Here is a 27066-nt window from a genome sequence, read left to right as displayed (position 1 = left end):
TATTGAATTTTTCTAGATTGCAGAAATATTATTTGTTCAGTTTTCAGATTTATATTGTTCAATGTCCTATTGAAGCAAGTAAGCAAATAGGAAATGACACTATGACCAAAGCTTTCTAAAAGTAAACAATGATAGAAGTGTGTGCAAAAATTCTAGCAAGCCCTTCCTACAAAAGATGAAGTCAAGGAAACTGTTAGAATGCCAGTTTAAGAGAACAAGTTTATTCAACAAATATTTCCTCAGCCTTACTATGTACCAGGCACTGTTCTAGGTGCAGAGAATACATTCCATTGATTAAAAGCTTATAAAAATCCCCATCTTCATTGGGCCTCCACTCTAGCAAAAAATACAACACAATAAACATAATAAATATGTAAGTTATACATTAAGGTAGGAGGTAAGACTATGGGAAAAAAATTAGAGTAATTTTGAGAATAAATGAGGATGAAATTTTCTGGGAATTTTCCAAAACCACAAAGGAAGAAACAAACTACTTGCTTAGAAAGTCTAATATCCATAGATGACAAAAGAAAATATTCTGGACTCTTTAACATTCATGGGATTTTCGGGCAAGAAATTGAAGGAATTTGAAAAGCAAAAACGGAATTGAAAACTAGGAAGTGTAACTTTCATAAGATTGCAATTCAAAGCAGGTTGTTGGAAGTTGTCTGATTCTGTGCTTACTGGGGCAGAACCCCTATTAAGTGTACAGTAGAACCTTCCAAAGTTCAAGCAAACGCCATGACCCTGACCACAATGGAGTCAAATCTGCAGAGGAAAGGCTGCTAGGGACAAACAATGTTGAATAATTCACACAGCTTCTCAGGATTTTTTGTTTTATTTCTATTTCCTTTTTAAAATACAGCACCCTGTTTTTTTGTTTTTGCTTTTTTTTTTTTTTTTTTGGTAAAGTAGGGTGAGCTCATTAAAAAGGAAAACTGAAAAGGGATACACCCACATCTTCAACTCCATCTTCCCTCTCAAATTTCTCAAGATGAGCACACGTTTACTGTAAACCAGTTACCCTAGGTCTTTCAGCAGTTCTCAGGCGCTGGCTCTAACTACCAGGTAGATTGTTCCCCCCTTGATTTTAAATTCAAATTCTAGCCCAACAAAGCAACCAAAGGGAATAATATGTAGTTTCAGCTTCTGCAGAATTAGGTTCTCCAGATAAGAAAGTGAAAATAGAAAACGAATGGTGCTCTCATCTCTGATTAGAAAAGTCTTACTTTCAGCAGAATAGGCAGAGGCAGAAAGTCCAAGTTGTAGGACCAGGAAAAGGGAATGTATACCCATGGCATACTTATATGTTGATGACTATCACAGCACTCTTTCTAGAGGTAATAATGTCATTAGGTTGTGATAAGTCTCCAGAAACCCCAGAAGTCCTGGATTAAAAACATCTGGAAACTGTTCCGATGACACAACTTTTTCTTTCCTGCTGTAAAGGCTTCAGTGGTGTCTTCTGTAATTTCTGTTGCCATGTTTTCTCTTTGCAAACCCCTTCCTTTCAAATCAGAAAGTGTACATAAAGTGCAAGTAAGATCCATTCCCTCCCCCGTGCTTCCATGCTCCTATTTTGGATGGCCAGTGTTACCAAAGTCTGTCAGTTGAATTGCTGGCCAGCTGGGTTGCCTGCAGGTGTTTCTGTAGTTACAAATAAGTTCATCTGGCAAAAAAGTTTCTGAAGTTTATTCTTTCAAGAAAATACGAAGTACCACACGCAAGACAGGGATGTAAAATGATGCAAAGCATTCCAAGGGAGGGGAGGTTTCCTCATCTACTGAGTGAGCAGAGAGGCCATCTTTGGATCTCAACTTTTATAGAGAATTCAGGAACCATTGCCAAAAAGAATGAGGCCAGTGGATTTCAGAGCCCTGGCTGGTCTTCTTCAGTGAGAGCAGATTCAGTTTTCCCTGGGATGGGCACAGAAAAGAGAATGAAGAGTGTGGGGAGTCAGATTCCATGCGTTTAATATCACAAATAGCCTCCAGTAAATACTTCATATCTGACCAAACAAAATTGAGCCAAGTGCCTCCTAAAAGGGCTCTCCAATATGTGTTTTCTGTGGCATATGACAGGTGTATACTCCAAATGGGTCATTTTACATAGTGTTGGATATGCTTTGCTGCAGGATTTCTTAGAGCCTTGACTGAATATGCCAGTGAGCATTATGACTCAAGAGATTTGGGACCAGAAATGTACCTTCTTACGAACTAGCTCAGCAGGACTTTACGTTTCAATGGAAGATATTTTGAGAAATGCTGCCTTAGAATATTAAGGACCAGAAGGGTTTTACATCATATTCAGTTTATATTACAGGAGCTCTGGTTTTATAGTGAGAGTCACAGTCCTCCATGAAGACAATAAATTAATTATAATAGCTGGGTTCCATTGTATTTTCTTTGCAATATGCCAAAATCATGGGCAAAATTTAATTTTATGCTTGATTGGTTAACATCCATGACGAAATGTTATTTACCGTCTATTATAAACTATCATTACATGACCAGTGGGCATCTCAGAAGATGCCCTTGGCATTTTTTTCTGATTTTTCTAGCAGAGCTAAGGCCAGGGTTTCAGAATTCAATCCATCAAGATGGCATTATATATGAAGGGAGGCCACTGACTCAGTATATTAGAATATATATAAAATCTTGAAAAAAAAAGTCATGGATTCACTTGACCAAAAGTCACAGAAAAATATCAAACACATACTAGTTAAATTCCTGAACTTCTTCTTGGCTTCTGCCCTTTCTTCAGCATCAAAGTACCAAACAGTCATAGCATATCTGTGAAAGATAAGCAGGCATAAGAAAATAGGTTTAGAAATATTTTTAAAACAAAGAAATAAATAACTTACTATAAATTGCACATCAAAGTCATTTGCGAAGCAAGCATCTAAAGTTCTCTTATTATTACAAGTACACTCCACTTAAATTTAAAATAAACTTCTCCGATTTCAATTCTATTTAAATGCAATAAAATGCTTAAGGAATTCCAAGTATGCATCAGGCATTGGAAATTCAAAGATACATGTGAAGAGATCTTCCTCAAGGAAGACAGGCTATTTATCAAATAATGCAACAGGCAAATATGACCTACACAGAAAGCACTAGAAGGGAGCCTTTTTTGCTCAAGACCCTAGTTGGTTGGGAGAACACAGAGAAGAGATGACATTTGAGCAAAGCTTTGAAAAATAACTTATTTAAATCATAGACATTCAAAATTCTTGGCTTTCTCTCTTTAGTTTTGGACACTGGGGCAAGGATGCAATTGAACAATGATGCCTTCAACCATTCCACTGCAATCCGTCCAGATGTCATTGTATATGAAGTCAGGCTTTAGCCCATGCATGTGATAGACTCTGTTAGGGGCCATTTCATGCTCGGGTTTTCAAAAAGTTTCATTTCATAATTATTATTAGCAACTGGAATTTGTACAGCACTTGATTTTTTTTTTCCCAAAGGTTTCACATCAATATTTGCTAATGTCTTCCCTGTGGAGTGAGATGTTGTGGGAATGGGGAATAGCTAGGGATTCTGCCACAAATGGCAGGGTCCAGTTATTGTGTCCCTTAGTGGCAAAGTTAGTTGCCTGCTCGCCTAGGGCACACTCCAGTTTGGCATTTGTACGCAGCTCTGTGTTTGGGGCTCAGATGGGTGCTTTCTGGAGGGAGACACTTAAAAGTCTTAAGTACTCTACATGTGTGCTTTTAATTTAATTTTGTTAAGGTTTAATCATTATCCTTCCACCGAGCTCTCCCTGTCCCCAACTCCTATTCCAAACGCAAGCTGCACCCAACAGCATTCAAGACTGCCTGGTTTCAGCTATAAGATAAAGGTAAATGAAAGAGGGTTAGGTAGAATCAGGAATTAGGAGAATCTAGATTAGTTCTCAACAATACTAAATTGTTCAACTACTTGAAAATCTTCATGTGCATCAGCTAAGGAAAGTATAAAAGTGTACAATCCAATTGTTGTGACATGGATACAGGATCCCAACTCAAATTTACAACAAGGAAAGGGTAAAAGGAAAAGAAGTTAGAAGAAAATAGTCTTTTTTTTAACTCAAGGTCCCCTCTGCTTACAACTGGCAATTTGTAAATTCATCCAAACATATTCAGACAATTATTGACACGTGATAGCCAACATTCTCTTGGGATACTTCAAAGTAAGATTTTTTAAAGGGGGAAAAATGAAAAGGATAGACGAGAAAAACGCTCTGGGAAATTTGGAATGCAACATGCTCACCTACAGAAAGCAATTTGTTAATGGGTATTTTAAACCGATTTTAGGTTTTTGTGCCGAAGAATCCAAAGTTTCCCTTTTTAATGACTCCAAACAGTTTCACTATCAGCTTTTGGATTTGATGGGTTCCCTAGCTGCCCAGGACATCAGCTGAGAGAGTTCTCAGGGAACTGGAGCTTGTACAGGTTCCTCTGGAGGAAACATGGCCCTGGCTGGTACCTGGTTGCGTAGGAAGGCTGGACTTCATGTGGGTTCCTCCGGTCTGACCAGAAGAACAGGAGTCTGTCAAAAATGGGCTCCACATCCGCTATGAAAGATTTCCCTTCTGGAAATATCCGCAAGACCCCACCGTGCAGCTGAGGATCAGAAGGAAGGTGGATTATATTTCCTGGCCTCAGACACATTCCATCAATATGCATTTCAGCCTCTTCTAGATAGAAACAAAGCCATCTTCCAACCTCATTCCAAATGTGCATTCAGCTAAGGTGCTAGGGGAGTTCAGAAGAAAGCAGTATATTCTAACTGACCAGGCAGTTATGTGTTAAAATGATTCTAGAAAGCTGTTAATATTAGATTGAACCATTAGAAATTGTGTGTGTGTGTCTATATGTGCCTGTATATATGTGTATGTGTGTATGTGTGTATGTGGGGGAGGGGTTGTAGGCAAAAAACAAAACAGTTGAATATTGGTCATTCCTTATGGTTTAACCTAATAATATTCCATTTTGTGTCCAAGGACTTTATGATTGTGGGGATAGGATGGCTTTGTTTGGCATGAGGTGGATAAGATTTATCTAGCCAAGTCTGCAGAACAAGCCAGGGAGATAAAGTTTCACACAAAGTGTGAGGGTGAAATTTCATCCCCACAATCATGAAACCCATCGACACAAAACTGGGGAGTATTATTAGGTTGAACTATATGGAACGACCAATATTCAATTGTTTTTGACCTACAACCCCTGTCCCCCCCCCACATACATACAGTTGCACACAGAATTTCCAATGGTTCAATCTAATATTAACAACTTCCTAGGATAAGCCTCACACCTCACACACACCTGCCTGTTCAATTTGAATTTACTGCTTTCTTCTGAACTCCCCTGCTCCTTATCTGACCTGGTAGCTGGAAATTATATGCTCTTTTTTTCTGAACGCTGAGACTACCCCAGATAAAATATCACTGCTAGGGCAGGCCACGGGGGCTCAACAGGCAGAGTTCTTGCCTCCCATGCCGGAGATCTGGGTTCAATTCCTGGAGACCTGGGTTTGATTACTGATGCCTGCCCATGCAAAAAATATAAATACATATCACTGCTTTATGACAGCCAGTGTCTGCCCCTACTAACAGGAAATGGAGATGCAGAAGGGTCAAAAGCCAAATAAAACTGAAATGATTTCTGACTCCCCAGACTCCTCAATCACTCTTAACTTTCAGAAAGCATGCAAAGTCCAGACAAATGTTTGTAAGCATGGAACCAGACTTTGTATCTCTGTCTATATGTTCTAAAATACAAAAATAACTCACAAGGCCTTTGGCATTCACAAACCATAGTAAACCATGGCAAGCGGCCACCAATGAAACATACAACCCTGAGAGAAAACTGTGTGGGAAACCTCTGTTGGGGATGTTTTTATACCCTACAGTCTATTTTTGTGGAATTCTCACAATGTTGCTGCTGGGGGTAGAAAGTATATGACCTATTCTGCACTGAAGCCATACCAGCTCTGGATTAGACTAAAGAAAATGATCCCAAATCTTAAAATAATACTAAATTACCCTCTCTTCATCAACCATTCTCCCCCTCACACACAATCACCCTACCTAACCCCCACCAAATTAACTTCATGTGCACTATTTTCATCTCATCAACTTTAGTACTAATTCCATGGGGGGGGGGGGGGGGGGAGCAAACAAAAATAGAAAAGATTCCTCAATGGGAGAAAGGGCTATTCTGAACCCAAAGCTCCCTCTCTAAGGCATCTGAATTATTTTCCCATACTTTCTAACCCCACACTCTACTCCATTATTTCAAAGTACCTTGGCATCCCAATTCTTGTTCAGATAGTAGATGCAGGTGATGCAGCGGCCGTCACCGTTGGGGTTGTCTACGTGACGGACATAACCTGTTCCATTTCCTGGGTAGCATGCCACCATCGCCTAAGGAGAAATGCCAAGGAAGCTGGTCAGCAACCCTGAGACAATCTTTCCCACTGTGAATAGCCAAGTAACACAGTCACCATGGGTACTATGTGATGTCTGTAAGTGGCTGCTGACTTCTTAATTGTCAACATTTAAATTTGGACTCTTCAGCATATAAGATTCACAGCCAGGTCACACCTTAGGGCTCAGCCCAATGCAACGTGGTTCACAACTATTCCCACAGTTCCAGAACGTATAAGACCATCTTTGTTTTTATTGTGAAATATAACATATGTACAAAAAAGCAACAAGTTTCCAAGCACATTTTAACAAGAGTTATAGAACAGATTTTAAAGTGTGGTATGGGTTACAATTCCATGATTTTTCATTTTTCCTTCTAGCTGCTCCAAGACAAGGGAGACCAAAAGAAATACCAATATTATGATTCAGCAGTCATACTTATTTGTTAAATCCTATCTTCTCAGTTATACTCCTTCTTCTCTTTTTCTTTTTTTGTGATAAATAACATATATATATAAAAGCAATAAATTTCAAAGCAGAGCACAACAATTAGTTGTAGAACAGATTTCAGGGTTTGGTATGGGTTACAATTTCATAATTTTAGGTTTTTACTTCTAGATTCTCTAAGGTACTGGACACTAAAAAAAAAAAATCAATATAATAATCCAGCAATCATACTCATTTGTTAACCCTACCCCTTCTCTGTATAACTCCATCATCACCTTTGATCTTTCTTCCACTCTTTAGGAGTATTTGGGCTATGCCCATTCTAACTTTTCATGTTGGAAAGGACTGTTGATAATATGAGATGGGGGATGGGACTAGATGTTCTGGAGAGGCTGGCTCCTCTGAATTTCAGGACTTATCTGGTTTAGATCATCTTTTTAAAAGTAATCCATCTATATCATAATTAGAATGTCCTACCCTCTATTAATCCTCCTTTTTGAAAGAGCATGTTCTAGGTGCCCCCTTTAAACTCACAAAATCTGAAACACTTGCATGGGACTCAGGGTTAATACCTGTTGAATGTGGGCCCCTGGTGATTCTTATGCATGTAAAATTTTGTAATAGGCTGTCTTAGAACAATGGTTAAATATGCAAGCATTGACAAAAAGATATATCCGATTGCAAAGGAGGACTGGTCAGGCTTTCTCAATAAAACACTTAGAGCAGAAGAAGGAAGGGGAAAGCGTCAATAGAAAGCTATACCCTAATCTGTTAGCTTATACAACACAGCTCCCTTTCATGGAAAAAGCCACACAGAGCTATCTTAACACACTTCTCAATACCTGTCTTCTTCCTAATCTAACTATTATCAAGTCAGGTGAAAATGTGGAATACTCTTCCTTTGCCTAAATGCCACTTGTACAACCGTAGAGGAATAAAGCAGAAAACTATATCAAAAAATTACTATTATAGGATTACTATTCACAAACCTCTAACTGTTCCATGGAAAAAAACATTATAGCAGAGAGAGTAGGAAAAAAATAGACAAAGTGCAAAAAGCCTATTCTTTTCTTCATAGGGACCAACCATACTTTTAAAATATTTTTATAGGGATGTGATATAAATATAGTATATTGGAATTGGTAATATAAGTACAGGGATCTTTTTTTCTTGATTTGTTCAGTGATGTATCTTTAGAACCTAAACAGTCCCTAACACAGAGGTGTCTGCTTAAAATTTGATGAATAAACAAATGAATTGGTTTATAGCTCTTTTCACTAAAGAGTGAGTTCACATGCTACTAGATCAGTAGCAGTTTCTATAATTTTAAAAGCATATCTTCAGGATGGTTTGACAGTGGCTTGGCAGGTAGAATTCTTGCCTGCCATGCCCGAGACCTGGGTTCAATTCCCAGTGCCTGACCATGCACTGGGAAAAAAGAAAAAAGAAAGCTTATCTTCATTAAAAAAACAAACCAACCAAAAAGCTTATCTTCAATACATTCAAACACACAAGGAGGGATCCAGGAGATGGCTGTATATTCCCTGATAAATGTCAGGGCTGCTGCATGGAACCATGACCAGTCACGTAAAGCCCCAAACTAATGCCCAAGTGGCTCAATTAATCAGCTTCGATGCCCAGCTGCCAAGTTCCTCCCAGCAGTGCCAGAAAGCATGAGCTAGGAAGGGAGTTTTAAAAGGCTTCACACACATCGAATACTAGAGCCATAATAAGGCTGAATGGTAACTTGGGTTTTTACTGATCTTAAAGATTTTAATCACCGTATCTCCCACAATTTATACCCCCATCCCGACAGCCTGCCTTTGGACATCTAAAAATGTCAACACAATGTCATTTTAGAGCTGAAGTTAGGCTGTTAGCTTAAACAACTTTCAAGGTGGAAAGACTGAGGCTATTGCAATGAAGATTTAACAAATGATGGTGCCAACAAGCAAAGGATGGCTTGGGGAAAGGTGATCTATAGAAAACAAAAATGATGGGCCTAGCTGGGGAGAAAGAGCTAAATGGAGTCACCTCTCAAGACTAGGGAATTACACATCCCTGAGAACAGCTATTAGAATTATAAGAACCACCACTGAGCCAATTATGAAAGTCATTTAAGCCACAAACAATTATAGGCTGGATTGCCTACCACATCAGCCTCCCACTACCGTGAAGAAAAAGCACTCCATCAATGCTACATAATCTTATTTTCTTAAATAGTGCTACTCTAAGGAAAAGGTCAGTGGTTTGGAGGCCTGCTATCTGGGTCACTCTGAAAATAACTGGTGATCCCAAGCTAGACTCTTTTCTATAAAGTGGAGCTTGGATTATATGACCTCCAAAGATCTAAGATGATCCTAAGACTCAATCTAATCATCAACCCTAAAAGAATCATCAGAGCTCTTCAGGGCATTATGAAGTACTTATGTGCTTCAGGACTCAGTTTAGATTAAAATATTGAAAAAACAAAGATAGATACAACCTCACAAAAGGACATCCTTTACTAATTGCTGCATCTTCATAAAACAGAGAGAGAGGGAGAGAGAGGGAGAGAGAGAGAGAAAGAGAGAGAGAGACAGAGAGGGAGCACATTGTATATTCCTGGAGACTGATTAGGACTCAACTCCTAAATGTCAATAAAGTATCTGATTTCTTAAGGGAGAGAAAGAGAGATCATTTTTCTGGCCAGAATGAATACTCACCCTCTTTCCTGGTTCCTGAAGCCATATGCATCATTTGAAACAATGGAAAGAAATCATTGTGGGCCTCAGTGGGTCTGCTCAAACTACATACGGCCAATTTCATCAGTGTGTTTTCTGGTCCCATGCCATAGAAGATGGGTCTTGGCTTGGGTGCATTTCCAACCGTTTGTTGGCTTTGACATAGTCTAAAACAAACCATGAGGCTAAGGATGAGCTGAGAAGCAAGCCTCTCTTCAGTAACTAGCCACTCACTTCTGTGCCAATTTGTGCACGGGGCAGTAACAAACTCCGGAAACTGATCAGTTCAACTGAGTTGTTATCTGAACCTCATCAAGTCCGGGGAGGGATTTAGGGTGTACAAAGGAGGAGAATGCTTCAGAACAATAAGAGCGTGGCCAGAGTGTTTTAATGATCATGCGGCAAACATGCTGAGCAGTAAAACTGACACAGATCAGGAGGATGTCTTATTTATTACAGGCTTTTCATTTGCCAAAACTTCCTGGCCAGATTAGTATTTGAAATTTACAGAATTTTAATAACACCTTAGATGTGATCTGCAGTACGCATTCACGAGGTCTTATAGTTCTAGTCTTGGATATGCAGAGACACCCACAGGCTGCCCTGTATGTATTCACCATTTCCTCCGCTGACCCCACACGGCAGCCCCCCTCCCACCCCCCTTAGAAGCCTCTCTTTATGATATATATATATGGCTCTTATTTCTAGAGCAATAAGAAATGCGCACAAGGGTGAATCACAGGCTGGCTCCACACGAGAATCTGGAAGGTCATGTTCAGGCAGAAAATGTGTACCTATTCTTTAAAGACAAACACAGACATGTAGAACTGTGACAGCCAAATCCAAGCGACAAAAATCTGATCCCCAAATACCACGGATGGAAAAGAAAACAGTGGGTACTGTTACTGGTGAACTGGTTTCATGAAAACCACATCTCATCGATCCCAAAGGTGAAACTGAAACCTAAAAGTCCTGGGGTCCAGGGCCAGGAGCTCCATTCCATTGCCCAAACAGAATGCTCTATATTGAAACTGATCAAAGCTTGATTAAATATAAAGCCATTTTTTAAAAATTGGTGTCAGCGACCTTTAGCTGTCCACTCAGTCCGGACAGTCATTTTAGACCTACTTGGTGGGAAGGGGTACATCTGTGCCATGCCACCCCCCAGGGAGACTTACAGTAACACATATTTTTATAGAAACAATGACCAATAACATATATTTTTATGGAAAAGTGTTTTACATCACTCATAGCTTTAGAGTCAGATTTACTAGTGTGACTTGATCTTGAACATTTTAGCTGGGCAAATTAAAACATTCATCAAGTCTCGCTTTATTTGCAAAATCTGAAATAAATGTGAATCCATTTTCAAAAATTTGTCAAGACCAGTATCATTTCAAAGCTGGTTGATTTGACTTTTAAATGATATTTTGATCCACTGCCAAATGCCAAATCCCCTCTAGCGGTGAAACCAAAAGGCTAGCCAATCTTGGTAAGGATTCATTTTGTATTATCAATGGTCTTAAACACTGAATAAAATACAACCTAAATAAAGCTAACATGTACTTAACCTCATTACAACTCAGTTTTCTCATATGTAAAATGGGTTTACAAGGACTAACAGAGATAATCCATCTCCTTTATTTAGTATATGGTGTGGTTAAACACTGTTATATGCTATGTACTTAAGAAATGTTAGCTAGTTTTAAGGTTGATGATATGTATACATTTGTTTTCTCCTTAATCTGAGCTATAGATTCTCTCCTCTTCAAGGATCTGGTTTCTACCTAAGTGCTTTGCAGCTTCAAACCCAGGGCTGGCCAACTCATACAACATCTAATGCCTGCAAATAACCAAATGAGTAAAGCCAATCAGGCGGGCATATGTCAGAACTCTGGGGCATGCTATGCGACCCCCACCTGGGGATCTGCTGCCCTGTGCAATGAGGGCCTAGAGTTACAAAGTCTTCAGACTTTATAAAAGAATAGCAGGCGCTCAACTTTTGTATGTGAACTCTCCAGAATTCCAGTGATCAAGCTGTATTTTGGATCACTGTCTAAGTTCTTCTAAGAAGTCAAGCTACTTTGCAATAGCTCCTGAGCCATGAGTGGGTGTCCTTCCCATCTCCCTTTACCAGGTTCACACATCTTGTCCAAAGGCAATATGGTATCCTCAAAAGTGTCATCCACAATCTACATGCCTGCTCCATCCCTTCTCCTCTCAAGTCCTTCACCCATACCCACTGTGGACAGAGCAATGGGGACCCAGAATCCTTCCCCTCACCACCATATGCCACTAACTATATGAGCACTAGACATGAAAGAATTGGGAAGAAATACAAGAGCCCACACACGTTCAAACAGTCAAGCAGCTCAACAAAAGGGAGAATGGAAGAGCTGAAGTTTTCTGGCCAGAGATGGGTCTAATTTATATCAGTGTGACCACAGCCTAGGTGACAAGTCTATCAATGTTTTGGGTCAGCTATAGAGGAGTAGCTGAAGGCTGCTCTTTGAGGTCATTTCTCTGGCTTGTGATGAGCACCTATTGTAGCATGCACCTTTAATAAGGACAGAGAGCAGAGCAGGGCAGCCCCTGGTTGCATGCTTTACTTCCTGCACCCCCTTGAGGAAGGGGCTCCATTTGGTAATTCATTGGAGCTTGGGCTGGAAGAACAGGGGCTTTTAGTAAATGGCACAAAGGCACTATATGTGCTGGTAGCATCCCTGGCATTGAGAGTCTCCAATTTAAAAACAAAAATTAAAAAAACTTTAAATACTCAAACTGCCATAAGCAGGCACACCTGAGGTAACAACCAGGGTAAGAGAAAACCTGCAAGAGGGATGGTCTTCAAGAGTTTTATTCTTAAAAAAAAAAATCTAAAGACAAGTTAAGCCAACATACCAGTTTCTGTTTCCCACTTGACTCGGACAAACAGTGAGAAAGAACTGAGTCTTCTCTGCAGGGGAAAGTAACCCAGATCCTGAGGAAATGGAAAGCAAACTGGAATTATGGCTTCAGTCTTTCCTCAGTCTCTTTGTTCAGGATATGTGATCTTCAAGGAAACCTTGTAGGATCCATTATTGTCATTTAAATTAAATTCCTGCCATACAAGGTCCATGCAGCATTTTTTACAAGATGAGGATAACCATGCAAAGCTTTCTCTAAGAGTTTCAAGAAAATGTCACTGACAAAATTCACTCCTGATGCCAGCTGGTCCCTTCCTTTATAGGAAATTGGACCAAAAAGTAAGCTTTCAATGTGATGCTGAACAGAGCTGACCTAAAGGCATTAAAAGTGCTTTGGAATTTTTGTAAATTCATTTTAATTTCACTTGTATTGCCAAGTTGTAAAGTAAGCACATTAGAAAAAAAAAAAAGTAGGAAACTTTGTGCAAACTGTCGCTAATTATCTTAGAATCGTGCTTGTTATCTGTCTTGTTGGTTAAGAGCAAGCCTACCTATTTCATCCTTTGCAATGCCTCTAGTTAGAGACTGGTGTTACAAAAGAAGAGGAAAATAGGAAATATCTTTTTGGTGGGCGCCAATATGAGTTGTGTTCAGTTACCACGATTCTCCTTCTGAAAGTCTCAATATCTGATCAGACAAATTCAGATGATTCAGAATGCCCAACACTCATCAGCTATCTTTTGGGTAATTAATCTTTTCATCAAACCCCAAATTACTCATTGAAATGTTTCCTATTCTATTTCTATATGAAAACAAATTCCCCTTTGTCCTAAATCCATACATATCCATGCACTCAGAATTGTGCCACACATCATCTCACCTCCCCAATGTAGAATGATAATCATCCTGTCCCCATATCGGAACTTTGTATTGATGCAGAAAGTTCAGTAGTTCTGAAAACGAGCCAGTTAAGAAAAGCGTCTGCCTGCCACTCCTGGACTAGCGGGAGCAATCTGCCTGGATGGGCAGCAAGTTAATCAACTTCATTACCAGACCTGTCTACGGATAGACCTTTCACATCAGCGCCCTGGTTTTATTCTACTCTGAACTTGGTCCTAGATTCAGGATCACCCAAACAAGCATATAACTGCTACACAGTCTCTGGAACCTTAGAATTAGTTCTCCTGGGTGGTATTTCTACCAGGTATAAGAATGCTTTACATTTAAAAAATATACATGGGCACACACGTTCCAACCCTCAAGGAAATCTGCATGCACCCATGCACAGAAATCTACATACGATTTCAGGAGATTCAAAACCTCCAGCCTAGGGACCTCAGGTTCAGACTCTATTCCAAGGAATCCTTGCATTTCCTGTGTGAACTTCTGAGTGACTCACCCTCCCTCCAGCAGCCAGTGCAACTCTCCGGGACCAGAAATTTAAGAGACTATTGTCACTTTCTGAATTGTGGTTAATTCCTTTCCCAATTTGTGGTTAATTCCTTTCCTCGTAGGGGACTCGGGCCCGAGCCACGCAATTAGGCTTAGTAAACAGGCCAGGCAACATGGACATTCTCACTACGGGCTGTTTGGGTTTGGGAAGGCAGCCCTTCCCGCGGGGCCTGGCCCTCGGCCAGCAGAGTGACGGCTGAGTGACAGGGCTACGTGCGCTGCGTGAGGGTGGCAGCCGGCCCAGCCGCCAGCACAGCGCCCCGCCGATGGGACGGCGCAGGGAACAGCACCGGGGCGGCCAGCACCCCTCCCAATCGCAACCCAGGTCACCAGAGAAATGTCTCCAACAGGGGTTTGCTGGGAAACAAGCAATCCGTCCAAGCCAGCCAAGCCCAGGGTTAAGGACATTAAGACAGGCGTTTAACCCTGTCCTCTCTGAAGCCTTTTCCTAAATAATAACATGCCATTAGGACATGTCTCGTTTATTTTCCTGGTAAGGGGGAAGACGGGCACCCACCTGTCATCTGTCCTGAGTCACTGCTTTGTCGTCCATAGGAGTCACTGACCCTGGAAGTTATGGTGTGGACCCAGAAGTTATCTTATTCCTATAGAAAAACAAGTTCTTGACTAATCCTTAAAGCAATACAGGGTAGGGACTCACAATATTTAATACTTTTGCTATGAGAAGGCAACTTTCTCAGAAAACTAAAAACTTGACTTGTAGTTCTCTAAATGCCCTGAGCATTAAACTAGAGAATGAAAGAGGTATGTCTGTGACCGGAGGATTGTCAAAGAATTGTGTGCTTCTCTTTAAACTTTTAACTGAAATTAATCCTAAAATAATTGAAGGAGTCGGATCCATGATAATTTAAACACAGTTGGTAAGATGAGGCTTTAGAAATAATGGGTAATAAAGAAAACCGTACTATGAAAAATACCTTGAAGCAATATTTTTAAGATCAGAGAAACCTGGAGGACACTTTACCTACAATCCTCAATGAATTTTAAGAGTATGAACAGGACGATGCCACTGTGCTGGAAAAAATCAAGTTAAAGAACTTCCTAGGAAACCAGATCTTATATTTACATTTGCATTTTAGCATTTGAAAATATATATCTGCTAAATGAAATGACACACTTCTAAACTAATGTAGAACAAGAACTCATGAAATTCAGTTCTCCCACTTATTTACTGAACAAACATTTGTATAGGGCTTACTATGTACCTGACACTGTTCTATGAGCTTCACAAATATTACTTCATTCAATCTTCATAATAACCCATGTTACAGATAAGGAAACTAAGGCTCAAAATGGTTAAGGGATTTGCCTAAGATCACAGAGCTGGTAAATGACACAGGGGATTCAAGCCCAGTTAGTCTGGCAATAGAGAAGGAAGTCTTGATAATCGAGCCATGCTTTCCCAAAGCAGTTAATCTAATGTTTAACATTATCAGATTCATTCCTTTTTTTTTTTTTAATGAAATTAAGAGCTTCGGTACTACCATTAAGTCCTTGACTCACTCACATCCTAGTCTATCACCTTCCCCATAATGATAGAAAATAATAAAACACAAAAAATTGCAAAAAAAATGAAATCTTAGTGTGCTTGGTATAGCGTCGGTGAGCTGATAGCTCCACGCTGGGAATTTTAACAAAAGAAGTTCACCCTGAATCCACGGCAAAGCCCTCAGTTGCCCAGGTTGTCTTCGCTTGGCTTATTCCCACTGCAGGGCCAACCTCTAACTACCCTCTCCACTATAAAATCTCTGCAGCCCCTGCAAGGAGCTATGTGTCTCGAATGCGGTTGATCCACAGCCCATTTCATGTCACCAGGCAAAGCCAGCCCAGCGGCTGGGCTCCCCTCCCTCCACCGTTCAGCTGGAGGAAGTCAGCCTATCCGGAACCTTTCCTTTGGCTCAGCTTAACATCAGCCAAGGATTTCAGACTTGTTTCAAAATCAGAAGATAAATGTCCAATTAAGCAGGTCTTTAAAAGGAAATGCAAAAGTGTATTTTCCCTTGGGAAGAAAAGGAGCAGCACCTCGTAAATTCAAAGGGGTCCCTGGGATGAGACAGCAACTTTTCCCCACTTAGGCACAAAGCTTGTTTAGGAGACATCTTAATCTACACTACCACAATAATTATGATTCACTGGACACAGACTCACTGTGGCTTAGAGGAGGCAGGAGATGTAGAGGACCTGTTAGAGGGGTAGAAAAGTAAATGATTCTTCTGAGAAAAATGCATAAACAATTTTTATGGAAAAAGAGACTAGAAATAAAGCAGCACCTGGCTCTGAACCTGGCTGGGAGGGTGGGGGAGGAAGTGGTGTTGTAGTGTAATTGTCCCCATGTTCCTCTGAGATATATATAAGCCCCATTTTATAAATGTGGAAACTGAGAATCAGAGGCAAAAAGTAACTTATTGGGCCAAAGCTAAGTAGATGAGCCAGAACTCCAAATCCAGTTCTTTCTACCACTGAACACTGCTTCTAAAATATCAGGAAAAAAAAAACCCGTTTTTAAATTATTTTCAAAAAGACCATGAATCAAATTGCCTTCCTTCAACTCAAGATAATGCATCAAAGGGTTCTCAGATGAGTGGCGTGGGCGACCAAATACAGGTTCAACCCTTAAGTGAGAAATCAAAGCCTTCCATGCTGAAGTAGGAAAAGGCAAATGACATCCACTCTTCCACCTCTACCTGATCATATCTTTGATTCCAATGAAGCTGGATCAGTTTGTCAAGTTTGCCCCCAAAGAGCCCCACATCTCAGCATCCCTCTGGCAGCCATCTCACCCTGGAGGGACAAAGGCACCTTAGGCTTCACTGCCATGTTCATAGAAAAGATGCTCAGTACTTAGAGAACAATCTGCTCATTGCATGCAAGACTCCTAGGCCTAAGTGTGAAGCAAGCTCATGCAGCCATTATCAAAGTTAATTTTTTCCTCTCTACGCAGCACAATAGGTGGGAATCAGTTCCACATCTCACTCCAAGCTTTAGTGCTGGAAAATTAAGTTTAATTGGTACAAAGAACAGAAAGGTTATATAACAGGTATATGTGTTCATTTAGCATGTGGTGGGTTTTTCTCAAAAATTTACCAAATGAACCAAAGATACTTGCATTCTGAGTTTTAGCAATGACTAAGCTCTAATCTGATCAACTGACAGAACTCTGACTTTTTCACTAACCCTTTTCTTAATACATTAATTTTTACTTCAGTGGTTCTCCAACCTCAGCATGCACAAGAATCACCTGGAAGAACTGTGAGTTTAGGTTTGGGGAAGAGTCCAAGAATCTGCATTTACAAGAGTCCCCAGGGGATGCTGAGGCTGCTGGCCCAGGGACTATACTTTGAGAATCAACTACATTGTGGCAAAACTGAGAGTTTTTGTGCAGTGCTTCACCCCAAATGAAAAAAGAGAAGGGGCAATTAGTCCAGTGCACTAGTTAATCTGTTGAGTGAAAAGTGATTTAAAAAAGAAAGAAAGCGGCTCAGAAGAGTAGGAAGTGAGTGGAATTCCTGGAGCAACTTCTGGCACAGACTTTGTGGTATTCCTAAAGCTGGCAGGAAACATCCCAATTGTAACTTTCTAGCTCCGCTGTTTTGTTGGGTTCTGCCTCTAGGTTTCACTGTCAGGGTTGTGTCTGCTCTCCAGGAATCAAGTACGAGGCACTGAAAGCCCCTATATTTCCGACCCCAGATTCATAACTTTAAGCTAGAAATTTAGTCTCAATTTTAATTTAACTCCTAATCATCCTGGGGAAGGCATCGTCGTACCCAAGTTAAAGATGAGGAAAGTAAGGCTCTGAGAAGTGACTTGCCCACGATCACAGTGAGATGAAGCAAAATGTAAAATGTCCATCCTAATGCCGGGTAGGATGTGCTGACTAAACTTAAGTTAAAATATACAAATAAAAATGGAACCTTGTCCATAAAAAAGTGGAAAATTGAGGTCATGAGATTCCTACCACTTGCCAGGGGCTGAGCAGGACCAGAACCTGGCTCTTGCCTCCTCATCCTGGGTGTTCCTCGCTCCAGAGTCTCGAGACCTGGCCAGAGCTGCATTTAGGAGCTGCAAGGCTCAGAGGGTGCCTTGGGTGCTTCCCGGGGGAAAGCACAGAATTACATGGAACTGAGGGAGCCAACTGGCAAAGCTGAGATCCTCCTTTAACATATAACCTATCACTCTAATAAAAATTACATCGAAACACTCCTGGGCATCAACTTATGGACCACTTTTTTTAAATAACAAAATGTTTACAACTTTTTTTTTTAACACCCTGACAGCCTTTGAAATCAAAGTTGCTTTTGAAGATGAAATTAAGTCAAGAAGCACCTATGAATTGTAAGGGACTGTTCCAGACATGAAAAGTATACACACAACCTAACCTACTTCTAAACCTCAAGGAGTTTATAAGTAAATGGGGGGCAGGGTAAACAGCCAAATATATAAATGTGCTGGGCCAGGTTGCATTGAGCTACCCTCAGAATGCTAGGGGGCAGAAGAGAAGGCTGCAGGGGTGGGAAGGCACTAGAAATAGGTTTCAAGAATGGAAGACAGTGGGGGAGCTCATTAATCCTGGCAAATCAGCTTCTAGCATTTCAGTGACTGGGAGAGAGGGAAGGAGGTTGAAAGGAAATCGTGATAAGTCTGATGGGGTCAAATGTGGAAGACCTTATGTGCCACGCTAAGAATCTGCAGTGTTGTACATCAGCAATGGGGATAGAGCATGGTGACTGTTCATTACGCATGGAGACAGCATGATAACAGCTGGGTTTTAGACAGCTACACTCTGACCAAGGCATATAAAATGGATTAGAGGGAGAATGGGAAAACCAAACACAGGTGATAGACAGTTAAAATAAGTCTCTTCAAAACACTTCCCTCCTCAAGGATTTCTACTTAGAAAGAAAATCAAAGTTTAGTTAAAAAAAAAAAAAAAAAGACAAAACTTGAGATTCCATAGTGAACCTAAAAAAAAAAAAGCACAATAGGCCAAGTTTTGACCAATCCAGCCTGAGTCTTCAATATTTTGTGTTCAATGAAAGTTATGTTGATCCACTCCAATGACTCAAATTATCCTGCAAAACAAATATGAAGAGAACTATATAAAAATTTAAAAATAAAAAAGCACTAAACTAAAAAGACCTCACTGTCAATTTTGGGTAGGGTATTGCGATTTCTGAATGAAAGTCTCTCTATGTTTGACCTGACAGATGAGTAGATACAGGAGGGAATAGGAAGGAAGGGCAGAGGTAAAATGTTGTTCTATATGCCTGAAGAACAGAGTGAGCTCCTTAAAACCTGCAAACTGTCTAGAAAAGTACATATTAACTACTTCCAAGTAATACTCAAATAGAAGAGTATTATTCCAGTTCCCCTATTAGAATCAAAAATAGATGGCATTGACACCTGGAATTGAATTTTTCACTTTGTCTTCTTCCCACTGGCAAATGAATCAAGCCTACTATCGTATTCCTTGTATTTTGGAAATATTCCGGTTTGGTAATATTCAGTTATCTCATCCTCATTATGGAAGGTAAAATTATTTCCAATGAGATGAGACACATTTACACCAGAACGTGAGAAACATGATTAGCGGATCTTCCAAAGAATCAAAAATTGGCTTGAATAAGATTATTATATTGCATTGTATCAAACATAGAGGACACTCAATAAACAGGTAACGAATGGATCCAAGACAAGATCTGAAAGCCTGCCTTACGCTACCGCAAACCCAAGGGTTTGTGTGTGCCTAGGATTTGGTTGTGGCAGGGAATATACTCGGTCTCTACCAGCTCACCAAAAATGAGAACAGAAACTCATCCATAAATAACTATCAAAAGAAGACAGAAAATTAAGGTAAGTGCCAAACCCATGCAAGATAGAAATAACCAAGGGAAAAGGGGTACAAATTCTACGTATAATTAACCAAGCTAACTAATCTTGCTTGGCAAACAGACACATGGCTCTGAATCGGAGCCAAATCAAAGGCACCTGGCAATCTGCCCAAGTTGAATTCCTTAGTCTGGCTTCATAAAAGGACTTGTCTGTTGTATTTACAATTCCAGTGTCTCTGAATTCAGCTACCCGCTGGGCACCCCTGGCAGTTGCCCAGCAGAATATATCTGAACCATCGTTACTGTCAGAACATGTGCATTAGACAAACAACTGGAGAAAAATGACACCCATTTCCTAGAATAATATTAGTTAACCACTACAAAATGCTGCTCCAAAGGAATTATCAAGTCTGTTGCTATAATAACTAATGAATTAATAACCTTCTCCATACTAGTTAAACTATAAGCTGATCCTTGGTCTTCAACGAACAGGAATCAAAATGTTACTTAATTTACCAGAAGCCACAAAAGTGAGTCAAAAAAGCAGAGGCATTGCCAAAATGAGCAGACGTGGCGCCGGACATGGGAGCTGGGGTGCTTGGAGGTGCTTCTCAGATGCGCTCTGCTCGTTGTAGGTGAAGTAGAAACTGGCCCCACATTTAAACTTCAGCAGAGAAATTCTTCCACAGATGATATGGCTGCGGCATGGGGGTCTAAATTGCAAGTCTGCTTGTTATTTATACAACGTGAAGTGTTTCCAAACAGAGTCAGGAATCAGGGAGGAGACACTTACAAAGTTTGCTTGTGCTAAGACCAAAAAGGGGAATCACTTGTGACGCTTCCAAAAGCTGAATGTACAGATTGGCTAAATACTCCCACCTAAGCGTATTTATCAAGTTTAAGTTAGAATTATATTTAAATTGCCAAATAATATGCTGATGCAGAGGATTTAATATACCCAGCCCACCCCCAGTCCATCTACCTCATGGAGTTCCCTAGCCAGTAACTACATCCCCTTTCCACTGAAGAACCTTTTCTCAGGGCCAATACCTACCTCAGTACCTTGGCAAGATACTGGTCAAGATATCATTTCTTCAAATATAAAATCGGCCTAAACTTGGGGGTGCGAGGGTACCCCCGTGGCAGAATTCTCACCTACCATGCCGGAAAACCGGGTTCGATTCCAGGTCCGTGCACCTCCCCTCCCCGCCCCCCCCCTCCCCCCAAAAGAAATTCAACAAATAGTGCTGCAATAATGGGACAGTCACATGGAAAAAGAATGAACTATGACCCCCACCACACAGCATACCAAAAAAAAACAACAACAACCTAATCACCTGCTGATGATTGAAGACTTGGGTAGATGAGATTTCTGTATAGTTTCGTTACTTCATTTTAAGTAAAACAAGAGAAATCAGAGAAAAACCCGAAGAAAACCAAAACACCTGTGTTAAAGTGGGCGATTTGACCAGAAAAAGAGAAAGCAAAGTCGTTGACAACTATTTTTCACCCCACTCAACTCTCAGCTTACTCCCCCCAGGGGCTCTATAATCTCTATTTCCCTTCTCCCATCCACACACATTCAGTGTGTGGTACTGAATGATTTGTCCGTGAATAAATCATACCCCAATTTCCCAATTCACTGCAAGCAGATAAGGTGGTGAGGGAGTGGTCAATGGTTCAAGACTGAGCAAAAGACTGTAATCTGAACACACACACACACAACTACCTTCTTTGTTTCCAATCGTCATTCAACAAAATAGACAAAGGGCACTATGAAAACTCATCCACTGGAGAGATTTGCTTCCCTGTCAACTGAAGCTGTTCTCTGTTATTTCCTTAGGATAATTTCCTTCATCCTAAGGAGCCAAGTTATTTTTAAATACAAAACCTTTTAGTGGAATCTCTCACATCCTTACAGAAGTACGTCCCAGTGCTTCAAGCTCAGTGTCCCCTTCCCCTAAAATACCTTTTCATAGATACAAGATTTTAATTGCAGAGACATCATTTAGGGTGCCCAGTCTCCAAACCAGTAGAACTGTTCTCGAGGATCTTGGCAGCCATACTTACGACATAATACTCGACATGTCCTCCCACCCCACCCAAACTAGGCTGAGCAGACCCCTGATCCAAGGTGACCCAATCAGACTCTCTCCCAGGGAAGGAAAAACCTACGTGTTCCAACATTAGTCACCTCTCCGCTGATCTCGAACTGAAGGCTCAGGTGGACATTTTGCAGCAGCCACCTTTAGCCACATGAATGGAAAAGCAGGAAAAGCTGGACTGAAAGGAAAGAGGCAGGAGAAACAAAGAAGATAAGCAGAGTGAAGCTAAGATGGAGGCCATAAGGCTCCAGAGAAAAGGACCTGGATGCTAAGAACTTTCTGGTTCCTAGTTCCTAGCTCCAGTCTACTGAGAACCCTAATTTGGTCACATTTCCTGCACTTGGGTCCTGAGATATATTCTGATCTTCACAGCACATCCACCACTTTTGCTTCAAGTAGCCTGCAACCAAACCAAAAGCCTCCACTACGATAAGCTCCATTAAGTAAACAATATTCCTGTTATCACATGATAAAAGGGGGCCAAAACAGTTATTGATCAGGAGTAGAGGAACAAACCCACCAAACTCCTTGATTCACATTTTCTTTAATTCATACTTTTTGCTATTTTGTCATTCTTCTCTGTTGTTTCCAGGGGAGGAACTCATTGGTCTGTTCACGCTACAACCCTCACAACCCAACTGTCCAGAAATACTTCAGGCAGAGATCGTATCAACCAACTTTGTTAATAAACCGTTATATTTCCTAAAAGTAACAGTAGGATAACACTACAGCACTCTGATTTTTTCTTCAAGTGGACTTAACTGACCCCCTTTAATGTCTAAGGTGTTACATTTTAAGCTTGAAAATTAATCAAGTGTGAAGCAGTGGATCCTGCAATTCGGAAGTCCACGTGACTACAAGCTCTCTGCGGCAGGGACGATGCCTGCTCACTATTGTATCCCCAGCCCTGCCCAGTACCCCAGCAGAGTGAACACCCCATAAAATACTTGCCAAATAAATGAAAGGATAGGAGGTAAGAGAATATAATAGCAAAGAACACAGACTCTGGAAGCAGATCTAGGATAGAATTCCAAATCTTCTGCTTACAAGCTCAGAAGGCTCAGAATTCTGCTAAGAATTTTATGTTCATTATCATATTCAATGCTCTCCCTAAAAGCTTTACAGTATTATTATCCCTCATTTTACACTTGATGAAAACTAAGCAACTTGCCTAAAGTCGCAAGGCTAGTAACTCCAAGCCCAGATCAAATCTCCAATCCTTCTGATAAACTGCCTCTTACTGATTTTATGACCTTGAGCAAATTATTTAATCACAAAATTTGCCGAAGATTGTGGTTCTGAAGATTCAGAGTATTTGTAATGTGCTGGGCACAGGGCAGACACAGAGTAAACGGTTCAATAAACGGCAGCTATTATCATTCGAGTTACATTTGTACCTAGTAGCTTTAAATACAGAAAAGTCTACAGTGAGCTGCTTCAAGCAGGACTTTAAGTTCTGTAAATTACGCGTTCTCTGGAAAACAGCCACTTTCTAACCATTTCAAGGCAGTCAAAGCAAAAGGAGCAAATTACGACCCATATTTATCTTGGATATGGTCTAAATTCTCCAGAAGGGAAGAGCAGATAAGAAATCCTTTGACAGCCTGAAAGCAATGATCAGGCTTGAAGTTAGGAGGCGCCCTACAGCTTCCCAAAGGGTCTTCAGCACCCATTGATTCTTCTCCAGCAAAGTGGAGGTAAATAAATTCTGATGACTAATAACTTTTTCTAGGGGGAGTGGAGACCTCTAAAATTTCTTTCCATACTCATCCACAATTTCAACTGGATGTACAGCATGTCTATCTACTGTTACTCTCATTGCTTTGTCATTGCTTTGTTGAAGTACAGGACATCATTACATACTTTAATGACCTTCAAAAGCCCAGCAAAAGACCAAAAACAATCATGGTGAATGCACTAATAAGCCTCACCCCAAGAAATTAGAAGTAACTTTAAAAATCGGTCTAAGATAAATGCATATAATGGCAAATGTTGAAACAGGGTGATGGAAATTTTTTATACTAACCTCTCGACATTTGTGTATGCCTGACAATTTTTCACAATAAAAAGTTACAAATGCGTAGAATGGTATGATTTCTAAATGTTGGGTTAATTTCTTTTTTTCCGTTAATTAATAAAAAAAAAGTTACAAATGCATTTTTAAAATAAATGTGCAAATTCTGCCTTTTAAAATTTTACTTTTTACTGAAAACCTGATTGAAGAGAGAGCAGGAAACTAAGTTCGTATCATTACTTTAGGAAGTAGCTCAGAATAATGGATACCACTGAGGGAAGAGAAGTGAACAAAGATGAAATGAAGGTGAAACTAATATAAATCAAATGGAAATGGAATGTGTGCATTTCTACAATGCTTTAAAAATGAGTTTCAAACAAGAGACCCAAGTGCTAGACCTTGCTTAGGAGACTTCTGTATATAAGCATATCAGGCTTTTAAAAATGTTGACTATCATTTTTAGCTCAAGCCTGATTTGCGTTTGGTTCTAAGGGGCCAGGAAATGAATATACCAATGTAGAGGTGAATTTTCTGAAGGACAGGAATGAAGATTTTTAAACAGCCAAAGGAAAGCGGGACATCTGGGTCTGGACAGATGGTGCTTAAACCCAACTCTTCAGTGAACAAAATGAACCTTCTCATTTTAATTTACAATCTCCTTCTGAAAGTTATCTGCAAAGTTACTTGTTCCACCCAGAAGATAAACCACTCCTGAAGAATCATATCTAGAGATTTTTTTTCCCCCTCACTTTGAGGTACACAATACTTGTCATTCAATTCGTCAAGTTAAAGTGTAGCCTGAAACCCCACCCTCATCCATTAAGTCAAAGCAAAAGAATAAAATTTAACTTTCAAATGTTTGTGACCTCTTTCTAGCAATTAATTCTGACTTCCCTTGGAGCAGATTCTGTTCCTAGTATCCTGGGGGGAAATTTCCTAACTCTAAATTGCAAAGAACCTTAAAAAAAAACACAAAAAACAGATAAGCCATTTGTTATTCCAGGTTGAAGTTCCATGCAACTTTGCATTGCTGAGTAACCCTCCCCACCACCCCGCCCCACCCAGTTCTCCCATCCCAGGAGACAGGCAAGGTCACAGTACAAAATCAAAGCTAATCAAGACAAACGACTTTCTAATCCACCACAAGAAAGATGGAAGAGCAAAGAAACACTGTAATAGCAATCTTCTACAGAATTCAGCTAACTGAATTTCCCTCAAATCAAAGTAAAATCTAGAAAGCAGAATTTTCTTCTAATATTTACTTGATTTGATTATTTATGATGCTTTTCAGAAACCCTGTTCCTGCCCTCCAGGCTTGAAAGGAATATAACAACCTACTTGTCCCCTGCTCCATTCACCCACCCCAATCTTTCACCTTATGGGAAAATGAGATTACAATGGTTGGTTTTATCACAGGATCAATCTTGAATCGAGAAATGCAGATGTTTTTAAGGAATGGGTCACTGCTGGTATGCTTTATTTGACTGTTTGAATAAAACTTTCCTATACTTCAGAGTCCGCCATAAAAGAAGTGCAAATCACAGCACTGTCACTGGAAAAATGGCTGGTCTATCATTTGAAGAAAGGCAGCCTGTCTTGACCATCCCAAAGTAATCTAAGTGCAACAACATCATGGTACCTACATGTTCCCTTACTTCTGCCAATCTCCCAGTAAACGTCAACAAGATAAAATTACCACTCAGGGAGCCACTTCTGGCTATGTGAGCAAAGAAATCATTTCTTTCCATCATTTCTTGATTACTCTCTCCTGATCACGTAACCGGTTGTTTTGAGTGGATTTTGCCATCAGTTGACAGTGGCGAATGTTGGACACATGTTCACAACCAAGTGGATGGTTTAATAATGTGCTGGGTCCAACCAGTCAAGGGTAGCAGCCCTCAGAATGAAGAAGGGACCTTTCACTTTATAATGGAGGTGTTTTACCCTTTCACAAGCCAAACTCTTTCCACACCTGCCACACACTCCACAAACCAATTGCCACGTTGCAAAATCACAGCTCTCTCCAGAACTCTTTGAGTGCTTTTGTAGGAACCCCTTCTGAACACAATGAAGGGGCATCCTGGATGAGTTTAAAGCAGGCATTTAAGCTAATGAGTACACGTGTGCCTCAGATCACACACAGTGTTTCTAATATCCTTTCCTTCGTTTGGATCTCGGAGAACGGAAGTCTCTTAAAATCAGACCAAAAGCCACGGCTTGTTTAGCTTTTAGCACTCACTGGAGCCATTATTTCAAAGTCAACAGAAGACCATTAAAATTAAACACCTGAGCCCCTTACCAGCGACTCTGGCTCAGAGGTGCCAGGAGACAAAACTGACTTCTTGATTAAAAACTTGCAACCCTGCGAAGGCGGCAGACAACTGCCTCCCGAACGCTCCCAATCCCTGCGGGTGGCAGCAGCAGCGGGGCGCCGGTGCCCGCGTGCGTCCTACCTTAGACCTCTCCTTGACGTAGTATTTGCCCAGCCGGCGCCCGCAGTACAGGACCAGCCTGTCAATGAGGGACAGGAGAAAGCTGATGGCCTCGCACCCCTCCTCGTTGCCCCCGATCCACGTGATCTGGTCGCCCCGCAGGTGCCGCTTGGAGACTCCAGCGCGCGGTCCCGCCAGCTGGCCGTCCCGGAGGACCCCGTTGCAGTGCAGCTGCTTGACGCGCTCCAGGACGCAGTCGCCCACCACTTCGCCCAGGAAGTTGTCCAGGTAGCAGAAGCCGACCTCGTGCAAGTAGGGCACGATGTACTCCAGGGCGATTTTTTCCAGATCCAGCCTCATGATGTGTCCCAAGGGCATCTCGTCCGCAGAACCGAGGTCGGGGGCCCCCACTGTGCACTCCGGCAGCGAACGAGCTAAGCGTGCGCGGAGAAGAGGCGCGGGGTGCGTTGACTAGGGGTTCAACTACCTGCGGCGGCCACGGTCCCCGAGCCACCGCAGCCCGGAGAGAAGGAAAGTTGTGCGCAACTCTGGGGCGAAGGGATCCGGTCCAAGGCCCAGCGGGAGCAGTGCAGGGCTCCACGGCGCAGCGCCGACCTGCAGGACTCAGCCCTGGACTGGCCTGGAGAGAAGTCGGAGAGCCCCTTTTAGCAGAGATGCGAGGCCACCGCGGACGCGGCGGCGGCGGCGAGAGGCAGCTAGAGGCTGA

The 27066-nt window shown here is 41.1% G+C and overlaps 1 protein-coding gene across 1 annotated transcript; it reads right to left on the bottom strand.

Moving 5' to 3' along the window:
* Positions 1-199: 199 nt before the first annotated feature.
* On the bottom strand, positions 200-27066 carry EGLN3 (egl-9 family hypoxia inducible factor 3). The gene is made up of 5 exons (XM_077126977.1): positions 26361-27066; positions 6289-6408; positions 4470-4606; positions 2719-2792; positions 200-1916 (listed from the first exon to the last, which is right to left on the bottom strand). Exons 1-5 carry the CDS (start codon positions 26715-26717, stop codon positions 1870-1872), a joined length of 735 nt encoding a protein of 244 aa, XP_076983092.1. The 5' UTR covers positions 26718-27066; the 3' UTR covers positions 200-1869.

Source organism: Tamandua tetradactyla, chromosome 14 (genome assembly GCF_023851605.1).
Source record: "Tamandua tetradactyla isolate mTamTet1 chromosome 14, mTamTet1.pri, whole genome shotgun sequence".
NCBI lineage: Eukaryota > Metazoa > Chordata > Mammalia > Pilosa > Myrmecophagidae > Tamandua > Tamandua tetradactyla.
Note: the sequence above shows the minus strand (reverse complement) of the source record. Positions and strands in the feature narration are given on the sequence as shown.

Excerpts from the sequence above, each read along its gene's own strand:
- EGLN3 (XM_077126977.1), bottom strand. The coding sequence starts at position 26,717 with ATGCCCTTGGGACACATCATGAGGCTGGATCTGGAAAAAATCGCCCTG. Across the intron at positions 2,793-4,469 it reads CAGCCTTCCTACGCAACCAG|ATATGCTATGACTGTTTGGT; the intron begins GTACCAGCCAGG and ends TATCTTTCACAG. Across the intron at positions 1,917-2,718 it reads GAAGTTCAGGAATTTAACTA|GGAAAACTGAATCTGCTCTC; the intron begins GTATGTGTTTGA and ends TGCCCATCCCAG.